The sequence below is a fragment of the Fukomys damarensis genome, unplaced genomic scaffold, assembly GCF_012274545.1.
Source record: "Fukomys damarensis isolate Sample0158 unplaced genomic scaffold, DMR_v1.0_HiC HiC_scaffold_19, whole genome shotgun sequence".
In the NCBI taxonomy this organism is placed as follows: domain Eukaryota; kingdom Metazoa; phylum Chordata; class Mammalia; order Rodentia; family Bathyergidae; genus Fukomys; species Fukomys damarensis.
The window spans coordinates 67,376,596-67,390,412 of NW_022900931.1; the positions used below are offsets into that span (position 1 = coordinate 67,376,596).

General features: G+C 52.4%; 1 protein-coding gene across 8 annotated transcripts in view; it reads right to left on the bottom strand.

The window, feature by feature from the left end:
• Positions 1–259: 259 nt before the first annotated feature.
• The window catches only part of Ptprh (protein tyrosine phosphatase receptor type H), a 30,149-nt gene continuing 16,591 nt past the window's right edge, over positions 260–13,817 (bottom strand). For 3 of the 8 annotated variants that reach the window (XM_010616931.3, XM_010616933.3, XM_010616932.3), the window contains 11 exons: positions 7,036–7,317; positions 6,490–6,756; positions 5,163–5,241; positions 5,006–5,077; positions 4,025–4,115; positions 3,656–3,746; positions 3,412–3,488; positions 3,178–3,312; positions 2,527–2,649; positions 2,298–2,458; positions 262–1,114 (listed from right to left, as the gene is read on the bottom strand). In XM_010616931.3, the coding sequence (XP_010615233.1) occupies positions 619–1,114; positions 2,298–2,458; positions 2,527–2,649; positions 3,178–3,312; positions 3,412–3,488; positions 3,656–3,746; positions 4,025–4,115; positions 5,006–5,077; positions 5,163–5,241; positions 6,490–6,756; positions 7,036–7,317 (1,874 nt within the window). In that variant the 3' untranslated portion in view covers positions 262–618. Of the gene's footprint in view, positions 1,115–2,297; positions 2,459–2,526; positions 2,650–3,177; positions 3,313–3,411; positions 3,489–3,655; positions 3,747–4,024; positions 4,116–5,005; positions 5,078–5,162; positions 5,242–6,489; positions 6,757–7,035; positions 7,318–13,817 lie in introns of all 8 variants that reach the window. The other 5 variants (XM_010616934.3, XM_019206401.1, XM_010616938.3 and 2 more) reach the window with 4 other exon arrangements.

The window sequence follows — 13,817 nt, forward strand, 5'->3', positions numbered from 1 at the left end:
TCCCGGGAGGGAGGACGCGCTCCGCCCCTTTGCCCGCCCCACCGGGAACCGCGATGGCGCCCCGGACGCGGGTCCCCGTGGTAGAATTTTCTGCCTCTGGTCCAGCCATCCACTCAACATCCACACTGCACACAGGCTCCACAGTGCACACACAGCACACACCTCACTCGGAAAGAACAGGGCGCCGGGCTGCCCCATCCTAGGACTCTAGAGAACCCTTCTGGAGACAAGGTGTCCCACCTGCCCTCTAGCACAAGCCCAGGAGGCAGTGCCACACGCGTGTGCACACTCCACACACAAGAGCCAGCCGTGCGCACCTGCCTACACCCACGCCAATACCTCCAGACCCAGAAATCCACTGGAGCCAACTCTGGGAGAACAGCGATTTAGTACGTTAGGGACAGGCAGGAAACATGTGCCGTGGGCTGCAGGAAGGGCTCGGCAGGGGGACTGCCTCGGACTCAGCCCCAGAAGACTGCCGGCCTCTGAAGCAAAAGCAGAGCGGGGTCCAGCCTGCCCTTGCCTCTCAGACCTGGAGTTCTTCCTTCCCGGGAACTCAGGCTCCAGCCCGAGCCCCGGAGGCCCTGGCCAGGGCCACAGCTGCCCTCCTTCAGAGAGTCAGAAACCCACCTCTGCCTCTCCCCCTTCAAGGGACAGGGTCCAGGCCCACTCTGCCCGGGGCTCCAGCTCCAGGGGGCCTGGGCTGAGATCCAGCCCTCTGCTGTCCCAGGGGTCCAGGAGCCTGGGCTGGGCTTCGGGCTCAGACCTCCAACTCCTGGGCCCGGATGGCAGCAGGGTTCTCATAGATGAGGCCTGCCACGTTCTCGTACTCCGCCTCCTTCTGGGCCTTGGTGGCTGACTGCAATTGCTGGAGGTAACGCAGGATGCACTGGTGCAGGAACACGTACTGGGCCTGGGGAGGAGGCGGGGAGTGAGCCCTGCTCCCAGCCCACTGCCGGCCACAGCCCGGAGCCTCACCTCTGTCTGCACCATCAGGGGCCGGCTCTGCCTCATCTTCCGCACGAAGCTGAAGGGCCCCACGAGGCCCTCCCTCTCCAGCTGCCGCAGCAGGACGTCCAAGCCAATGAGGGTGCCCGTGCGGCCCACGCCAGCGCTGGGCAAGGACAAGGCAGGGTCAGGCAGGCTGTGCTCAAGCACCCACAGGTGCTTGGACCACAGGGCCCAGAGGGGCCGCTGAACAGACAGCGATGACCACAGCGTGAGGTCCGGCCTAACCCAGGGCCTCTGGCCACTTAGCTTGCCTGGCTTACAGAAGGGGAAAGCAGGAGCTGGGTTCAAACATAGGAAGATGAGGGAAAAAAGGGGCCTTTCTCTGGCTGAGCTCTTGTAAATCTCTGTAAACCAAGTCACTTTAATTGGCTGACCCAGAGGCATTCTGTACATTTAGGATGCTGTGCAAAACACTTTCATTGCCCCAAAAGGAGATCCTGTACTCATTAAGCAGTTCCGCCTCGCCCTCCTCTCTCCAGCTCTAGAAGTCTCTGTCAGGCTCTGCGGTTTACCAGTTCTCGATATCACATGCTCATGGAATTATGTGGTTTTTGGTCTGTCTGGCTTCTTTCACTGACAATAATGTTTTCAAAGCCCACCCCACCCCCACTTTGAGATAGGGTCTAGCTAAATGGCTAAGGCTGGCCTTGAACTTGTAATCCTCCTGCCTCAGCTTCCCAGAGTGCTTGGATCACAGGTATCTTCTGCCATGCTTGGTGAGGTAATCATCTTAGTTGACTATTCCATAACTGGATTTGGGGGTACAAGGTATCTCCAGAGGATTCACCGGGGCTGGGGCCAGTCCCAGAACACAGTGCAGCAGCATGGTCAGGTGCCACCCTGGGCACCCGGCAGAAACCAAACCCAGCTTGGCCACTTATTGCTGGCCTTGGACCCAAGAACTGAAACTTCCTGGTTTTGTTTCTTGGAGGAAAACCTTTTGTCCTGAGGTGGTGCTGAGCACCAGCAGGACTGCTATGAACGAACACTGGAACCCCAACTCCAGAGGCCGTCACCCTGAGAAACCCCTCTCCTCACTCCTGACCTGAGAAGGCTTCCACATAAACCTCAGGGCGCGGTGGAGCGGGAGGATAAGAGGGAGCCCCAGGGTGGAACTGCTGCTTCCCCAGCTCCTGGCTCCTCATCCTCACCCACATCCTCTGTCCCTTCACCTTCTCATCACTGCCTTCGTCTCTGTGCTCTTGTTCGCCTCCTCCCAGCTCCCTAACCTCCCCTTCCCCAGGGCCAGCATGCCGAGTCCCCAGGGTGGCTCTGGCTGGCCTCACCTGCAGTGCACGATTGGAGGGCCTCCTTCTGCGGTCTGGTCCAGCCACTGCCTCAGCAGCCTCCAGAAAGCCAGCAAGGGGTCTGGGGAGGGCGGCACGCCATGGTCCGGCCAGGCCAGGTAGTGGAACTGTCGCACCGGCAGGGCCTTCTGCTCCTCCACCTGGAAGGAGGGACAGCGTGGGCCCGGAGACCCCGGGCCTCCCTGGGGAGCCAGGTGGGGGCACTCACGTGGAACAGCTGCAGGTCCCGCACTGCCCAGTCCTCTGTCACCTCCTCGTCTACCAGGGCCACCTGCAGGTGCCCGTGGGTGCAGGGCTGGGCGTCCAGAGGCCAGTAGTGCTCACACTTCACCTGGGGAGGACACGGTATCAGGAAGCAGCCTTAGCGAGGGCTCCTGCCCCGGCGCTGGGTGGGACCCTGGGCAGCCAGGCACAGATTCCCACCAGCTGGGAAGAGCCCTCAACTGTGGGGCAGCTCCGCCCCTGCCAGAAGTCCATGTGCTGGAAATGTCACCCCAAACTCCGCTGTTAGTGGCATCTGGAGGGGCGGCCTTTGGGAAGTCACTGGGGTCCGATGAGGTCATAAGGGCCCCATAGTGGCAGCTGCAGCTTTATAAGAACAGGAAAAGCCCTGAGTTTGCAGCTGGCTGTCTCAGGGTGACACCTCCAGCACAGTGTGACACAGATAGCTGTCGTGAGGCCAGCACCTCGATAACAGACTTCTCAGCCTGCAGGATGTGAGCTAAACAAACCTTGCCAGAATTCAGTGACAGTAACAGACCCAGACAATGGCATCCACAGCTTGGAGGGACTGACGGGTCTCCCTGTCCTGGGGAGGGTCCGGCCCATGCCATTGTTCTGGGACCAGGCCCACGCTCACCCGGCCGGACTCCACACAGTTGGTGAGCATCACAATTGTGTGGCTCTGTTGCTCCCACACCAGGCGCCAGAAGTCACCCACGGTCCGCAGCAGGGGGCCCTGGGCTGCGATGAAATCCCGAGGGCTCCAGAGACCCTGGTCGAGGCAGGTGGGCATGTAGGGGTCACGCGATGCGGCCCTCTGGCGCCCGTGTCCCCAGGCTCACAGCTTCCTCCAGCCCGACCCCGACCTTACAGGGATGAAGCTGGCGTTGATGTAGTCAGAGCCGGGCTCGTCACGGAGGGGCTGCAGGGGCACCCGGGACCAGTCGTCTGGGAGGAGCCATGCAGAGGGTGAGGGACAAGCCCGAGACCCAGGCCCAGAAGTCACAGCCACATGTGAGGGCCACGGGGCCATGTGGGGATCTCAGCTGGGGAAGCGGCTGGGAGGAGCTGGGGGGTAGGGGCATGAGTGGGGCATCAGGGGACCTGGGACTCACAAGGCAGCACGTTTCTGTAGCGGTTCTTGGCCTTGTTCTCAGGAGCCAAGGCTGCCTCCTGAGGCTGGCCCTCGCCCTCCCGGCACAGGTGCTGTGGAGAGCAAGGCTGTGGCGAGCTGGCTCTGTCGCCGGAGTGCCCTCAGCATCATCCCTGTTGCACTTGGGGTTCTGCAGCACCCATGGAAGTAGCAGACACCCGCCTACAACCCTGTGGAGTGTCTGACGGTGCTTGGGGGCCGCCGGGGATGAATAAGAGAGCAGGGCGGGGGACCCAGGGAGCCATCAAACACCAAGGTGCGGACAAGGGTGCGTGTGGGGACTGCCACGTGAGCACAGGTGCAGGAAGGACACGCCGGGCCGGGCACCCACCTGGTACTCATCTGCAAAGCCACAGTTGCTGTCCTTCTCATTTCGCTGGACGTGGTCAGCAAAGTCTTTGGCCGTGATGTCCCCTGGGAAGCTGTGTGGGAGAAGGGGAGAGAAAGGATTGCAACCCCCTCAGTCCTGTGCTGTTGGGGTAAAAGGAAAGGTGATTCTGATCCAGCAATGCTACTTTGGGGTATACACCCTAAAGAAGTGAAAGAAGGGTTCAGTGAGGTGCCTGTGCACCTGTGGTCTTCATAGTGTCAGTCACAATAGCCTGAAGTAGAAAGCAACCCAAGCCTTCATCAACAGATAAATGAATGAAGAAAATATGGCCTGTCCACACGGTGGAATATTACTCAGCTATGAAAAGGGAGGAAATTCTGCCACCACTATGCTAAGCGAGCTAGGCTGGTTACCTCACAAAATGATGGACAATTCCACTTACTTGAGGGACTTTCTGGGAGTCAAATTCAAGAACAGAAAGGAAAGTGGTGGATGCCAGGGATAGGGAGATTATTGTGTACTGGACACAGAGTTTGCAAGATGAAGTCCTGTAGATGGATGGCAGTGATGGCTGCATACTGACATACCTAACCCTGCTGAGTGGCAAACTCAAATGGTTCAGGGGCTGGGCTTGAGCTTGTGATCCTTCTGCCTCAGCCTCCTGAACAGCTGGGACTGCAGGCACACGTGCCACGGCATTCGGTCATCATGTAAAAGACGCTGTATCCTCTCCCTCTGCCTTCAGCTTGCAGGCGTGCTGTGCCCCTCCCTGAGCATGCTGCTGCTCCACCCCTCCCTTGGCCTTCTTGGTTCAAACTGGGCTCAGGCCAGAGCCCAGTTGCTTCCCTCCAGAGCGGACAATCATACCCACAGCCCCAGTGCCCTCCTAACTGGGCTCGTAGGCCCTGGTGCCCCTACCCCCTCACCTCACCAGGCACCAGACACCTGAGTCCCCACCACCTCCCCAGCCCGGACACCTGCCTTGTGGTTTGCTCCACAGGAATTGTGCAAAGCCTCTGGCCCATGGCTTCCTCCTTCTGCTTCTTAGAGTTCCTAGAAGGATGTTAGGAGGTGAGGCCGGTACCAAGCCTCTGTGTGCCCACACCCCCTAGGCAGCCAGGCCAGCCCTGAGTATCACCTCTTCTTCAGGAACAGGACCAGCAGGCCCACGAGGATGAGGCACAGGAGGATGCCCACAACCGCTCCAGCGATGACCCCTGGGGAGGAGCGGGCGGCCCTTAGAGCCCAGGCCTGGCTTCCTGGCCTGGCTCCACCCTCACCAGCTCTGTACATCGAGCACTGAGGCCAAGGAGGGACAGGAAGCCCTCTGGATAAAGCCCTGTCTCCTCTGCAGGGCCCCAGGAGTCTGATTTGAATGATCTCAATGGCCACAGTAGCTCCCCCTTCCTCAGCCTGGACAGTGGTTCTTGATCCTTGGTATCAGGGTGGACTGGAGCCTTTGGCCCATCTCTGTCAGCAGTGGAGGCCCTGGCTGCTCAGGGAGGCTGCTTCTCAGCAGGCCCTAGCAGGGCCCTGAGCCTGCACGCAGACGCAGCCTCTCACGGATTCATCCTACACAATGGGATGAGAAGACGTCCTCTCAGGGACCCGGTGGGTGTGAGACAGAGGTTCTCCCAGGCCGTGGAGCCCGGCGAAGCCCACTGTGGAGCTGCCACTTCTCCTGGCTGCAGCCTCCACCCAGCCTCTCCACCCTGGGACAAAAGGCCCTGATTCCTAGGAAGGGATGAATGGGGCAAAGTGAGGTCTACAGCCAAGGGACATGGTCAGAGCCTTCCAAAGCCAAGTTCCAGCCTTCTTCAAGCACCTCTTTGGTAAATGCTATGGCCACATTGAGTCAAAATCTAGCAGTCAAACAGCCAGCGTTACCACATGACCCAGCAATTCTACTCTTGTGTATATGGCCACGAAAAATAAAAACATACGTTCACACAAAAACTTGCACACAAATGTTCATATCAGCATTACTCATAACAGCCCCGAAGTGGCAATGACACCACTAATTTGTTAACCCATGAATGGGTAAATAAAATGCGGTATATCCACACAATAGAATACTACTCTGCAGTAAAAAGGAAGTACTTATTCGTGAACTTAGAGACTACCCAGGGCAGGGGGATGGGAATGGGGAATTCAGGAGTGATGGCAAAAGGGGAGTGAGCTTCCCTTCTGCAGTAATGAGAATCCTCTGAAAGTGACAGTGGTGATGGTGACTGCACAATGCTGCGAATGAACTAAACATCTTGGAATTGTACCAGTAACGTGCGTGGATGCCCAAGTGGAATTAATCCCTGTGTGTGGCAAATGTGTAAAGTGCTGAATGGTATGTCCTACGTATTATGTCTCAGAAAGCTGTCTTAAGGCAAACAGACCCCCAAAGGCCCCCAGAGACTCCCTCGCTCAGGGCTGCCGGTTCCCTGTACACGGCCACCCTGAGCTCTGCTCACCCGCACTCTCCGTGTAGCAGGTCACCGAGGCGGACTGGACCTTCAGCCCACTCCAGATGGTCGTGACAGTGGCTGTGTAGGAGCGGGCAGGCCCAAGGCCCTGCACGAACACTCGGCTCCCGCAGGAAGATCTGTCCTGGGTGACCTGCTGCCCGCCCACCTCCAACTCAAAGGCCTCGTAGCCCCCCGAGGGGCAGGACCAGTTCAGGTAGAGCCCGTAGCCCCCCGAGGCGCTGACACAGGAGGCAATGGTGACAGAGTCTGGAGCTGGGGAAGGGACAGAGGAGTCAGCAGGAGCCCTTACTCCACCAGTCCCTCAGACGCAGGTGCCTCCTTTCCCTCACGTTCTGTCCCCCAAAGGGACAGGAATCCTCTCACAGTAAACCCCAGGACTGTAGGGCTCTGTGTCAAGGCCACTGATGAAGTGCCAGCCCTGTGGCATGATGGGATTTGCAGTCCACCCAGGAGGCCCCACCCCATGGCCTGATGGATTTGTGGTTCACCCAGGAGGCCCAGTTGGCCAGATAGAGGGAGTGGGGGTCTCACCTGTAGACGCATGGAGGCTCTTTGTGGAGCTGGCCACCTTGTGCCTCTCAGCGCACACTCTGAATGTGTAGAGAGTGCCGGGCCTGAGTGACTCCACCACATACCACGTCTCTTCCGTCCTGCACGTCAAGTTGACCCCAACCTCCGGGGGTTGTGCCTCGCTGGCCCACTGGACCCAGTAGGTGTAACGCTGTGAATGAGTATCTACAGGGGCCGCCCAGGTCAGCGAGACTGAGGTGCTGGTCTCATTTGTGTTCTGAAGTTGTGTGACGGCGTTGGGAGCTGAGGAGGGAAGGCAGAGCACAAGGGCGATGTCCTCAGGGGACCTCCTCCTGGCAGCAAAGCCAGGTGGCCTGGTTACCCAGGCTCTGGCAGGTGAGGAGAAGCCACAAAGAACCTAGAAACTCAAGGCCTGGTGGGGACCAGGGTCTCTGAGCTCTCTCTGGCCCTGGGTCTCACCATCAGCTTCTGTTCTCTCCAAAAGGGCACGGTCCCTCCATCTGCAGCCCTGGGAGCCTTGACCTCTGTATCCTTGCAGCTTGTGAGGGTCTGAGACCTGGGCATCATGGGATTTGTAGTCCATTCACCTACTGGCCCACAGAGCTCGCCCTCTCTAATCACCTCTCCCATGCCTTTTCCTAGATGCAACAAGTTGCTAGAGCAGCTGCCAGTCTCCGTTTCCTTAGCCAAGAAGGCCAAAGATGAAAGATGGACAGGTCCTGTGCATCTCTGGAGTCATTTTGATTGTGCTTGTACCTGCAACCCCCGTGTGTGGGCTATGAGGCGAGGCCTTGGGGTTCCTCTAACTCAGCAGAGCCAGCTGCTGACCACAGGCCCTCTGGTGAATCCGTTAGTCCCTGGCAGGTGGTAGTGGCTCTCCTGACCCCAAATGGCACATTTCCCAAGGGCAGAAGGGACTGCCCCATGGTTTTGAAATCCCTGCCTGCTAAAGAACTCCCAGGAGCAGGACATAGGAGTCCAAACTTCACTGAGGATTGGCAGGGCCACCAAGCGCACCAGGCCCAGCACTCTGTACACATTCACAGGATCCACAGGAATCTCCACAAGTCCTCCTGTTCTTTCCCTTCCCCCACCCAGTCGGGCTGTGACCAGAATGGGACTGTGGTGTGGTCCAGTACTGTGCTGACTGGGTTCCTCTCCACCCACCCCCCAGCACCTCCAGCGAGAGACTCTGGTGTTTACAGTGCTTTGGGTCCCAGTGTCGGTGCCATCCTCCCAGACCCATGAGACTCAGTGGGTGTGGAGGGGTGACTGGGCCCAGTGGAGCTGTGCAGCCCTGAGTGATGGAGGCTTGGGCTGGTGTTAAGCACTGGTAAAAGCAGCAGGGTCAGGATTTCCAGGACACCATGGTGGGAACCTGCCTTATGCAGCCCAGTTGCCTGAAGCTGATCAGCCACGGAATCTATTGTGGCTGGGGCTCCAGAAGCCATGCCCAGTGGCAGTACAGCCCCGCTCTCATGCCCCAGGTGCGTGTGCGTTGGGAGGAGACTGTCCTGGCTCAGGGCGGAGCAGACTGTGGATTAAACAGCTGGAGTCCAGCTCCACCAGAGGTTCCCTCTGCCAGCACTAACCCTTCACCAAACAGGAAGTGGGCGTTGACCTGTGGGGCCCTAACTTGCTGCCTGGGGCTCAGGATCTCATTCTGAGCTGCCCACATGGAGAATCTACAAACTCTTGGGTTCAACTGCTTGTTGTGTTTCAGGCCTCACTTTTGTCTCCCTCTCCAGCACACCATACCCAATAGGCATCCTAAAGGTCTGAGCCAGTGGGGCAGTGGAGTTGTTGGAGCCTCCAAAGACAGGCTTCTAACTTGCTTCGGGGCTAAAATTAGGAAGAAACCAAAACGAGCAGGGGTGGAGACTGAAGAGGAGCGGTCAAGGGACGCCGTGGTCATCAGCGTTTCCAGTTCCCGTCAGCTGGCGCCCCAGAAGCACAGGGTGTGTGGCCTGTGAACTTCAGCAAGCACCCACATCAATGAGTGGCTGTGGAACGTGAGTTCTCAGTCAGCACGAAAATGGGCCTCAGTGTTTGCAGCCAGCCCTGGGGGTGCAGGGCTGCACACCACCCACTGTGCTTGGGTAGAGCCTGTCTGAATGTCCTTGCCCCCTTGGAATTCACACACAGAGACCTAACTGGCAATGTGATTATAGCAAAAGGTAGAGGCTTTGGGAGGTAATTAGGTCATGAAGTTAAAGCCCTCTTGACTGGAATTACTGCCTTTGAAAAAGACCAGGGATAGATTTTTTAAATGGCAGAACAGAAGTAGTCCTTGCAGGCTAAGGCAGAAGGTTCAAATTCAAGCTTATCTTGGGCAACTTAGTGACAAGACCATGTCTCAGAATGAAAAATAAAAAAGGCTGGGAATGACACAGATCAGTGCAAAGGCCCTGGGTTCAATCCCCACTAACAAAAACAAAAATATCCTATCTGGGTGTGGTGGTGCACACCTGTAATCCCAGCACTCGGGAGGCTGAGGCAAGAGGATCACTATGAGTTCAAGGCCAGCCTGAACTACATAGCAGGACTCTCTCTAAAAAAAAAAAAAAAAAAAAAAAAAAAAAAAATGAGCACGGGTTTTTTTTTCTCAAAAAAAAAAAAAAAAAAAAAAAAAAAAAAAAATCACTGAGACTGGGGATTTAGCTCAGTGGTCCTTTGCCTGTCTCACAAGTGCAAGGTCCCGGAGTTCAATCCCCGGCACAATTAATCAATCAATCAATAAATGGGAGAAACTGGAAGAGCACAAAAGCTCCAGAAATCAAGAAAGGTGACAGGAAAGCTAAAAAGCACACAGAAGAGGCAATGCAAGAGAAAGGTGTGAAGCGCTGTCTCCCCAGGGGGCAGAAGGGACAGAAACGAGGTTGGATTTGAGAAGAAATGCACTGCGGTGCCCCACATAAGGGGCTGGAGCTGGTGGAGCCACCGTGACCTGGGCCCACTGAGCTCGGCAGTACTGGAACAGCCACACTTCACCGTGGCTGGCGGGGACACAGTCCCGGTAGGAGCAGGGTTAGCTGCAGACCCTCTGGGAAGGTCAGCAGGGCGCTTGGGCTGGGAGGGCAGGTGCAGATGGCACCCTGGCCATGAGGCCAACAGCCATCCTGTGTGGTCTCTCGGGCTGGGTCTGAAGTGCCCGGATGAGCCAGGGGAAGCTCAGCTCCAGTCTGACCCCGTCCAGCACGGAGCTAGTGACCTGCTCGCTTTCCCTTCTCTCCAGTTTGTTCAGGGATACACCTCTGCTTAGACATTTGCCCCATCCATGGGCAGGGCATGGGGCCTCCGGAGCAAGCGGGCCCCTCGTCGGCATCTAAATCAGAGGTAGCTCAGGATAGCAGAGATGGTGAGTGCGCAGAAGGAAATAAACACCAATAAAGGGTTCTGCTGTGAACATAGCCCTGAGGGGACACAGGTGTCACTGACCGGCCTCACCCCATGAGAAAGGCGGGACTCAGCATTCACAGAGCACAGCCTGTCAGTGGACAGGAAACACACAGGCCCCGGAAGTGACCCTGTTACCTGGGAATTCCAAGATTACAGATCAGGGAAAGAAACTATCAGCCCAAACACAGTGGCAAGGAGAAAGTTTTTTTCTCATTTACTTTCTACTTGCTTCTTCTTCCTCTTTCTTTTTTTTTGGAACCAGATATTGAACTCCAGTCCTTGTGAGGCAGGTGGCAGAACACTGAGCTCAATCTCGGGCTGTTTCTTCTTTTATCTAATTTTATTTATTTTTTTATTTGGATTTTTAATTTCTCACCCTTTTCTCCTTATCTCATCTTATTTTCCCTTTCTTTTTGTTAAAATTTTTGCATTTTCTTCCACCTTCCCTTTCCCTGACCCTTCTATTTTATATTACTTTATTATTATTGCTTTTACCCTTTCTTAAATTTTAGTCTTTCAGTTTATGCTATATTATTATTGTTCTTTCTTTTCTATTTTTTTTTTTTTTTTTTTTTTTTTTTTTTTTTTTTTTTTTTTTTTTTTTTTTTTGGTACCAGGGATTAAACTCAGGATCTAGGCACTGCAAGGCAGATACAGTGCCACTGAGCTAAATCCCTGGCCCTAGTTGTTGCTTTCAACTGGTTTTTATTGTACTTTAATATCTGGTTTGTCTTGGTGTCATTGTCATACAGTTTGTTTTCTCCACTCTGAGTGGTACTGGAGATCATGGCCTCAAAAGAACGTTGGTCACTAAGACCCTCCTGTAAAAGTGGAAGAGATATCTACCCCAACAGAAACACAAATCACACCATAAAACTACAAGACATATTAAAAAAAAAAAAAGGTAAGCCAAGGATTTAGCTCAGTGGTTCTGCCACCTGCCTCACAAGCACAAGGTCCCAAGTTTGATCGCCGGTACTAAAAATAAAAAATTAAAAAACAAAACAAAACAGGCAACATGGACTGGGGATTTAGCTCAGTAGTGTTGCCACCTGTATCACAAGCTCAAGGTCCCAGAGCCAAAACCAAACCAAAACAAACAAACAAAAAAAACAGGCAACATGTTTCCTCCAAACACCCATAACTCATCAGTAAATGAATGCAAGGACATTGAAATGGTGAAATGCCAGACATAAGAATCAACACCCTGATTTTTAAAATGATCAACGACTTCAAAGAGAATACAACAAATAAAACAGAATAAAAATCTGAATGAATTCAAGAAGACAATACAGGCTATGAAGGACCAATTCCACATAGATAGAAAGATTCTGAAAAAGAACCAAACAAAGGGCCAGGAATTTAGTTCACTGGTGCTGCTATCTGCCTTGCTGGCACAAGGTCCTGAGTTCAATCCCTCCTACGCCCCCCAAAACAAAACAAAACAAAATCAGCTCAACAAGTCAAATAAAAAACCCAGTGGAAGCTGGGCATGGTGGCGCATGCCTGTAATCCCAGCACTCGGAAGGCTGAGGCAGGAGGATTGCTGTGAGTTCGAGACCAACCTGGGCTATATAGTGAGTTCCAGGTCAGTCTCAACTACATAGTGAGGCGCTGTCTCACAAAACCAAAAAAAAATAAACAAAACAAAACAAAACCAAAAAACAGTGGAAAGCTTCACCAATAGACTCAATCAAGTAGAAGACAGAATTTCAGTGACTAAAAATAAGGGTGGTGAATTATTGCTGTCAAGCAGTAACCTCAAAAAATAAATCTTGAACAAATATCCAAGAACTCTAGGACACAATAGACTAAGCATGAAGTTTTGGTATAGAAGAGGGTACTGAGATATTACAGGCATGGAAAATCTATTAAATAAAATAACAAAATTTCCCAGATCCCAGGAAAGATTTGCACATCTAGGTACAGGAAGCATTTAGACCCCCAAACAGGCATGAACAGAAAAGAACCTCCTCCTGTCTTATTATAGTTAAAATACCATAGGTACAGAGCAAGGAAAAAAAAAATGAAAGCAGCAAGAAAAAATTCCCCCAAAGTCACTTATAAAGGCAAATCCCTCAGAATAACTGCAGATTTCTCAGGAAAATCTCTAAAGGCCAGAAGACTTTGGAATGATGCATTTCCAACCTGAAAGAAAATACCTGTCAACCTAGATTAGTATATCCAGCAAAGCTACCCTTCAGACTAGGAGACATAGAGATCTTCCAACATAACCATAAACTAAAGAAATTCATAACCACTAAGCCAACACTGAAGAAGAAATGTAAAGGAATAATGCATACAGAGAACAGAGTAGATAAGCAAGTGAGAATTAGGAAAGGATTAAACAGTATGAAAGCAAAAATGACAGGAAATAACACATACCTTTTATTATAATTCTTAATTTAAATGGTCTTAATCTTAATTCTCCAATTTAAAGATACAGACTGGGCTGGGGATTGAACTCAGTGGTTCCAGTGCCTGCCTTGGAAGCACAAGGGCACAAGTTCAATCCCCACTACCAAAATAAATAAATTAATTAAAATAAAGATACAGACCAGTAGAGTAGATTTTTTAAAATACCCAACTGCTGCCTGCAAGAAACATACATCACCAATAAAGATATATGTACTAAGACTGAAAGTGAAAGGATGTGAAAATAGTATTCCATGCAAATGGAAGCTAAAAACAAGCAGGCACAGCTATTCTCACATCCAACAAAACAGACTCAAGCCTAAATTTACCCGAAAGAAACAAAGGCCACCACATATCAGCAAAGGAAACAATCCACCCAGGAGATATAATTGGAAATATATACACACCAAACTTTACTGTGCCAAATTTCATAAAACAAACACTACTCCTCATGAAGGGGTGGCTAGACCTCAAAACAATTGTAGTGGGTGACTTCAACATTCCATTCTCACTAACAGATATATCACACAGACTCCTCAAAAATCAACAAACAGATATCAAAGTTAAATTATACTATTGGGCCAGGGATTTAGCTCAGTGGCACCACACCTCACCTGCCTCACAAGCACAAGGTCCTGAGTTTGATCCCTGGTGCAAAAAAAAAAAAGTGTAATGCTCTAGCTCAAATGGATATAACAGACATTTGCAGAACATTCCACTCAACAACTTCAGAATATATATTCTTCTCAATAGTTCATGAAACTTTCTGCAAAATAAATCATATTTTAAACCATAAAATCAGCTTTAACAAATACAAAAAATTGAAATAATTTCTTGTATGTTTTCAGATCATAATGAAATGAAATGAATCGACAAATAAACAGAAAGGAAACCTCAGAAACTGTACAAACACATAGAGATTGAACAGTTCTTCTTTTTTTTTTTTTTTTTTTTTTTTACCAGGGGTC